The sequence below is a fragment of the Dendroctonus ponderosae genome, unplaced genomic scaffold, assembly GCF_020466585.1.
Source record: "Dendroctonus ponderosae isolate FM_Combo_2020 unplaced genomic scaffold, Dpon_F_20191213v2 Dpon_F_20191213_9, whole genome shotgun sequence".
NCBI lineage: Eukaryota > Metazoa > Arthropoda > Insecta > Coleoptera > Curculionidae > Dendroctonus > Dendroctonus ponderosae.
The window spans coordinates 532,097-539,924 of NW_026019116.1; the positions used below are offsets into that span (position 1 = coordinate 532,097).

A 7,828-nucleotide genomic window follows, 5' to 3' on the forward strand; every position below is an offset into this window, starting at 1 on the left:
CGTAACCACGAGAGTCGTTGCACTGCAGGCGATTTGCGGTTTGTGTCACGAGCTGGTCCGCGGCGACGGCTTTCGATGCAGATCCGTGGATTTTATGCCACGACTTTCACTTGCCGTGGCTGTGGCCGGTGGCAGGTGGCTGACCGGCTTTCCCCCTAACCGCCACCTGGAGACGCGCCCGATGAATCGCTCAACTTGCACGGGTTCCTGTTGACATGCTTACTACCTTTCCGTTTGAACTTTTTTCCAAAAATCATTGACTGCCTTTCTTGCCTTTCTTCTGCATGCCGGCATTGATGTCGAGCTTAGTATCCAGGCCACTTCCGACGGTGGTGTTTGTAACGCGCTCAGAGTGAGCACGGCACATCTCGCGTATCTTGGTGAAGTTGAATGTTTCGTTGTCGATCTCCTCCAAGATAATTGCACGGTACGGGTGGTAGTAGGGGTCGCTTATCCGTGTGCCACCAGTAGGAATTTGGACTTGCTTAAGTGGAGTTTGTCAAACTAGAACAAGGCTCCTTCTAAGTTGATTTCGTCAAGCACGTTATCGATTTTGCTGTTCGTCGCTTTCAATGTTATAGGCTCAAAACTTTAGTTGTAGGAAGAAAGTGCGTGTGTCGGAAGACAAGTACCTCAATTCTTTGACCAAGTCGTTGAACTTCATCTTCGGCTTGACTTCTTGGGCGAAATACGGCCAAAAAGCTGACGGTACTCCTGTTCACCAAGGGCGCTCAGCAGGAGCTCGACTTGTTCGACGTCAGTCAAGAGCATAGATGGGTAGATTGATTGAAAGTGATTTCATGCCGTTGGTTCCACTGTGCAAACGTGCGGCCTATCGTTGGGTGGTAGGTGAACGCTCCCAGTCGCTTCGCAAGGTTGTCGAGTGAAAGTTTTGACGGTGTCGTCCCAGTAGCGTTTCGCTGCTGCTTGAGCTCCATGGGAACCGTCTTTCATCGATTCGGAGCCCATCGATCAGGTTCTTAGCTGAGCCAATTGATGAGCTCGGAAGCCATAGGCGATTGGTTGAATATGCAAGAGGTTTATTGTAGAACAACTAACTAAATAGTAGTATTGTGGGGGGATCAGACGGGTCCGGCGAGTAGGCGTTAAAAGCCCCTTCCGCCATTCCCTCTGCATCCATCCCTACCGTACCACTGCTAATCTTCGCGACCCAGGCGTCCCGTCACCCTGATAAAGACAAGAATCCGTCTTCACTACAAATTAGCAAACTAACGCCTAGGCCACTACGGACCGAGTATTTATGGTCTCAGGTCAAGGCTTCTCGAAACCTCGCAACGATACCTACAATACCTCGTAACCTAGAATTTTCTAGAATACTTTTTCTGGAATGGACAAAAACTTCCTGACCCAACATGATGTTAACTGTATAAGCTCTTATATAAGGCGTGATTTCAGAAATCAGTATTCTTTGTAGCCGAACAAAGATTCACATTGGCTGTTTTTTGCTCTAGATTGATAGTCAGAATTTTTTTAATTAGATAATGCAATTGTATGAAAACGTCCACTTGAAGACGGAATTTACATCAGCAAAAATCAGAGTTGCAGTAAGCTGCATAATAAATATACTTCGGGTATCTAGAACTAGGCTTCTTCTATTTGTTCTAAAAATATCAAGTTTCTGACGGATTAAAATGAGAAGGTAGGTGTTTTAAAAGAAGAACTGGCAGTTCGTTGAATATATTGACTTTTGCATTTCGAAAAGCCAAAAAATCAAAATTTTCTGTTATTGGGTTTAAAGGTTGCACTTATTTCAATAGCCAGCATTTTCAACAAACGAAAAATAATTCTCAATGTGCGATTCTTGCTCTAGAATGATATTTGGGAATTTTTATAGCAGAGAGTGCAGTAACTGGTAAATATTGACTTTTGGCCCCTAATTTTGCAAGGAGAACGGACCCCATTTGTATTCATTTGTATCATATTATTTGTATGTAGTTCTATGTGAAATTTTAATTTCAAAGTGTATAAGTTAATTCATGTGTTTATTATACAAATTCTATAAAATAGTAAATCCTCAAGTAGTAAATAAATTTCGACGAACAGTTTAGAATGTACACTTTCGTAATTATTTTTTCAATATCCCTTGCCAGAGTCCTTGAAAGTTGAATACATGACCTGAATGGCATAATGCAATAAGAAATGCGGCATTATGATGGACGGGAAAATTATACATAAAATGTGTGGATATAGCTCAGGAACGCCTAATGAATCATATTAGAAGCAGTGGAAACTTTGGCATTCGCATAAAAGCGACAAAAATTAAACATTGCATCAATCAAAATCAGCTCAACATTGTTCTACCGACATTGAAAAAACAATGTAAATGATTAATGTGACCCGGGGAAGAAAACTAGGTGCTGTTTGGAGTTAGAAAATGATTTGTAGGCATGACACAACATTTCATAAGATTAAATACAACCCTACAAATCCTAATTAGGATGATGCATGATCAGATGCTTTATTTCATCAACTCTCCTGTACGGTTGAAACAGTTGGATTCTGAACACCCCTCAAGAATAATGAAGAAACTATTCTAGAACGATAGTTTCGATATCGAAGATAAATATAAAAAAAAACATTCAACAGCTTCATTTCACATTCAAACAGCTTTTGCTTATGATTAACTTCATTTGGCAAATTTACTAGGTAGGTAAGACATCAAGATTCCCTAAGGAATTAAATTTTACTGAAATGTTCAGATTTCAGTAGCTAGTATCTTCTTTAGACTAAAAAAAAATTCAATGGGTGCTACTTGCTGTTGATTGGTATTTAAGAATTTTTACATAAGAGCGTGCAGTTGTTTGAAATACATATTGATTTATACGGCTGCATTTAGAAAAGTAGGAAACATACAATTTTGGCCTGACTGGAACGACAGACATGTTCACTAATTTCAGTAGCCAGTAACTTCTGTAAGCGAAGAAAAATCATCATCAAGTCATACTGAAAAGCGAGCGAGTTTGGCAGCAGCTAAAGCACTTTTTTGGAATTTTTGTATAGTAAATTTTCTTTAAATGCGCTGTTTTTTAAAGATTTTCAGAAAAAGCGCATGTTTTATATGGTGTTCAAGCTACTTTTTGCATTTGAATTATTTCGTCAGCTTTACTTTGAGCGGCCCTTAAGCCGATTTTGAAGCTGCAGGCTTCAGCACAAAAAGTAAAACGTCTAATTCTAATACAACAGTATACTATTTTGAATTTCTTTTCTTGAATTAAAAACTATATTTACCGAAGATACAATGATGCATGTATTTAGAATCCGAGTTCTTGTTTTCATAGCCTACTACACATTTTTATCTTCTTTTGAAGTTTTACGGCAACAAAAGGAGAAAAACATACAAACAGTTATATCGTTAAATTCAGACAAAAATAAGGATTTTAAAAGGCCCACAGCCAACTATGATTACCATTTAAAAAAAGATAACTTTATTTTTTATATTTGATAGTTGATTTCTTGTCTTTTCAGGATATTTCAGGAACCAAGTCGGGTACCTAAATTTTGAAAACGATAATGAATAGGCAATCGAATTCTGCTCAATTTTGCCCATTTAACGGATGCTCTATCTTAAAAAATGTAGAAGTTACCCATACAAAGATTGAGAAAATGGCCACCCTGTATATAAGAATATTTTGCGGAAGGTCACATTTTTTCACGCTCCAACGTAGCAGTGTTGCAACACAATTACTGCATGCAAAATGTCAAAGTTGAAATATGTCCCATCTGACAGCTGTCAATTTAAAGTCCAGTCAATTGTCAAATACACCAAACTTTTTCAAACACTATTTTTTACCTAAATTTATGTGTTTTTTTGTAGATATCGACTTCAATCGAACTTAATTGACAAAGATCGCACTGTAGAGTGTCTTCAGCGTCAACTGTGCAGCCTGCAGACCGAAATGCGCATGGTGCACCAGGAAAACGTGGTTTTGAACGAAAAACTGCAGGTACATCTTTTTGCTTCCATGTACTGGTCTTGGTCTTGCAGTCTTGGTATTCGTCCTGCATGAAATGCAATACCAAGACCATGTCCTGCAGGACCAAGCCTTTTGCAAGAGTCTTGCGAGAGTCTCGTGCGGCTAAAATTAATATTTGGTTTTAAGCAGTGATCGGAACTAGGCCTCGGAATCAAACTCGAATATTCAAAAAGCGAATAATTATATCAAGTCATAACTCGAATAATGGAATACTCGAATACACCAACATTATCAAACTCACAAGGTGCAAATTTTTTTATATACACTTTGTATACTTTTATAAACTAAATTATTCATATTTTCTACAAGCGTATAAACAAATACCCATATATTAACAAGCAAATGAAAATAACAATTTACCCTCCTGCAAATTAATAAAAAAAATACGCGTCCGTGTTCTGGTGATTCGCGTCATCAACTTTTGCGCGGTGGTGGTGAACAATGGGGTCGTGGCACATTTTTTTTCCATAAAATTGTTGTCACATTCTCGCTACTTGTAACAAATCTATCAGCAGTCAAAGTTTAAACTTACACAAAGCGCGCCGAAACGACGAGTTTTGGCTGATCGTAATGTGACGTTACGAAGTACGATTCTGCTTCGCCACATTCAGCGCTTATACGTGTTTACATGCTCTAATGTGAAAATTGTGTTTCGTTTTGCTTGTTTCTCAATTATTAAAATTAAAATGGCTTATAAGTCCTGTATCGTGCCGTACAAGTACCACTACGTCTACACCAGGAAAAACATTTGTAAAAGTAACCTGTGACGAGCATTTCGGTGTAAGTTCGCATAAAAGCAATAATATTTATAGGGTTCTTAACCCTGTGTGTTCGTCAGATTTAGGTTTCACATTTGTTTCATTATGTGCAATTTTTGTTGATTTAAAAAAAAAAAATTTTTTTCAAAAAAGTTTATAGTAAATTGTTTTCATTTTTGGATATTTTCACTCAAAATGGACTTTTACCACTCTCAAGGAAAACGGCTCAGATCGTATTCGGGGTTTCTAAAACCCTTCGTGGAATATGACAACGCATGCCGCCGAAATTCTGTTTTCTTTCGTCTTGGGAGACCGTGGGCGATGTCTATTAAACGTCATGGGAATGGATTGCATAATTTCACGCTGATAAGATTTATAGGTATAAATCGCATCAGCGTGTGGTACAAATGTTATTAGGGAATAGACCGAACCTGTCGAAATGTGCCTTTGTTCCTGTCCTGTCGAATGGGTGACCTCGCGTCTACAGAAATTTCTAAAAAAACAATGAAAAAAAAATTTTGAGCATTTTCAAAATGAGAAATTTCTTCAAATCAACGCATTACAATATTTCTTTATTATAATACGCCACATTACTATATTTCTTACCGTGACATTATATTCGATATTAAAAGATCTACAGGGCATTCCGTGAATATGTTAAAATATTTTAACAGCGTGTTCTCCTAGTCATTTTAGATGGGGGTCTTCTTGCAAATTTTTTTATTTTGAGGTCTCATTTTTGAGATATTTGATCTCTAAAATAAGAAAAAGTATTAGTTTCTGTTGTTTTCCGTTAAAACCGTTAAATATAGAAACTTCAATTTTGGTATACTTGATAAGCGAATTGAGTGCAATTGTATCGTAGTGTTTTGTAGTTCAGTTTACCTTCATACAGGGTAGAAATGCGGAACCCCTATTTTTTTTTGCTTCGAACTTTTTCGTGTGCACCTAAACTTTTATCAGCATATTTTTTTAATTACTACTAGTTATTTATCAACTTTTTTATCTCTTATTGTTTTTTTCTTAAGAGCACTAGTTTGCCCGCAAAAAAATTAAATCGGCTCGGCTTGATCAAAACTTTCCAAGCCGTTGGATTGGGAGAGGTCTAGAAGCGCGCTTGATTTTCACTTCTGGGGCAATTTAAAAAGTACGGTGTATTCAACAGAACTGAATACAATCGAAGAACTTCATTACATTCAATTTGTACAGCTGCTAAGTTAACATTAGAATGGTATTTTAAATTTAATTTTGTTTGTTTATATCGTTGCGTATATTGTTACCATGTTATTATTTAAGTAAAATTAATTTAAACTTGATAATTGTAATTTGAACCAAAATAAACAATTTAGAAAAATAATTTAGGTTGTTAGTAATCAACTAATAGTGCGTACCAAAATTGTTATATGAACACGTTATTAGATTTTAAAACATTAACTAAATTACTTACACATTTTGAGACGGCATAGAAAACGATTTTTTTGGGCAACCTATTGGTCTAAGGAAAAAACAATAAGAGATAAAAAAGTTGGAAAATAACGTGTAGAATTGAAAAAAATTATGTCGAGTAAAGTTTAAGTGCACACAAAAAAGTTCTGAGCAAAACAAAAGTAGGGGTTCCACATATCTACCCTGTATAAAGGTAAACTGAACCACGAAACACTATCATAAAATTGTACTGAATTAGCTTATAATGTATACCAAAGTTGAAGTTTCGATGTTTAACCGTTTTACAGGAAAACAACAAAAACTAATATTTTCCGCCATTTTGAAAATCAAATAACTCATAAACGAAACCTCATAGTTAAAAAATTCTCAGGAACACGCCATTCTAGAATGGCCAGAAAAACACGCTGTTAAAATATTTTAACGTATTTACGGTCCCGTAAGCACGTGATCAAAAGGATACTGCGATATTCTTTGCAACAAAAGAAGACGATCTGACCTAACGTTTATTAACAAAAACTGTCCTAACAAAAACTGGCTCCTCTGGCTATTGAGGGTCAAAGTTCTTAAAAAAAAATGATCTTTTTTGAAATATCGTGAGAATGGTACAATGTATTTTAGTGAAACTCGCTGTGAATTTGTTCTTATGAAAGCCTCGTATTATTATGAAGCAATAGAGTTTAGTCGTTTTGGACAAGTGGTGAATTCTTGAGTGTCGTGACACAAAAACTACCAGGACTCTTTATTTGGTGGATGAAATCAAATTATTATTTTTTGGTTGATGCACTAATTATTTCTTCACAATTTTGTGCTCTTTCTCGAATCTTGTAGCATTCGCAGTTTTTGCAAAAAAAACATTTTTGTTTTCTTGCCACTTAGTTTACTGCGGACACCCCTAGAATGACTATTCTCTATCTAAGTATTGTCATATTCACCTTTATCACTCGTTCGTTTATGGGTTCCCATGTTGTAATGTATTTCCGTCACCTTCTATGTATTAGTATGGACACTCCCTGTTTCGCCCTTGCTTCCTAAGGTACGCCGCTGTAGAAATGATTGTATTTTGCTAAGGTTTCTGAGCCTTGTCCTTTCTTTTTCGTTTCACTGATAACAGCTATATCGACTTCAATGAAGTCTGCGCGTTCAATACTTCATTCAGTTTCTTAGCGAGCCCTTCAACGTTCCATGTAGTAAAAATCATTGACCTTTTTGGTTGCATTTGTCGTCGTCTTTGTTTCTTCCTATTCCGAGGCTGAAGATTGGATTTTTTAACAATTCATGTTTCCCGAGTACCAGGGAGTTAGCCGATATCTCAGCCCCAACCAGGGGCTTTGATTTCGGAGTCTCCATCTTCTAGGTGCTTTGCTGCAACAGCAGCTATGGGGCCCCACGTTTCCTGTCTGCTTGGTTCGCGGATAGTATTTTATTTCTCACCTACTCGCCGCACATAGGGGTATTTGACCCGAAAAGTTGTCCAAAACTATTTTAGGTAACTAATTGCTGTTTTAATGATGTTTTTCAAATGCTTTTGTTAGAGCAGAGCAATAGAAACGTCATCCAGCGCTTCCAGAATAAAGTACTTCGTAGTATCGTTGATGCACCATGGTACATAAGAAATGAAAATCTACATAA

At 36.9% G+C, this 7,828-nt stretch overlaps 1 protein-coding gene across 1 annotated transcript in view; it reads left to right on the forward strand.

Annotated features, from left to right (window-relative positions):
- LOC109537695 (cingulin) overlaps positions 1–7,828 on the forward strand; it is a 43,380-nt gene that overhangs the window by 13,121 nt on the left and 22,431 nt on the right. Inside the window, exon 6 of the mRNA XM_048669874.1 lies at positions 3,836–3,965. Coding sequence (XP_048525831.1) covers positions 3,836–3,965 — 130 coding nt within the window. The remainder of the gene's footprint in view (positions 1–3,835; positions 3,966–7,828) is intronic.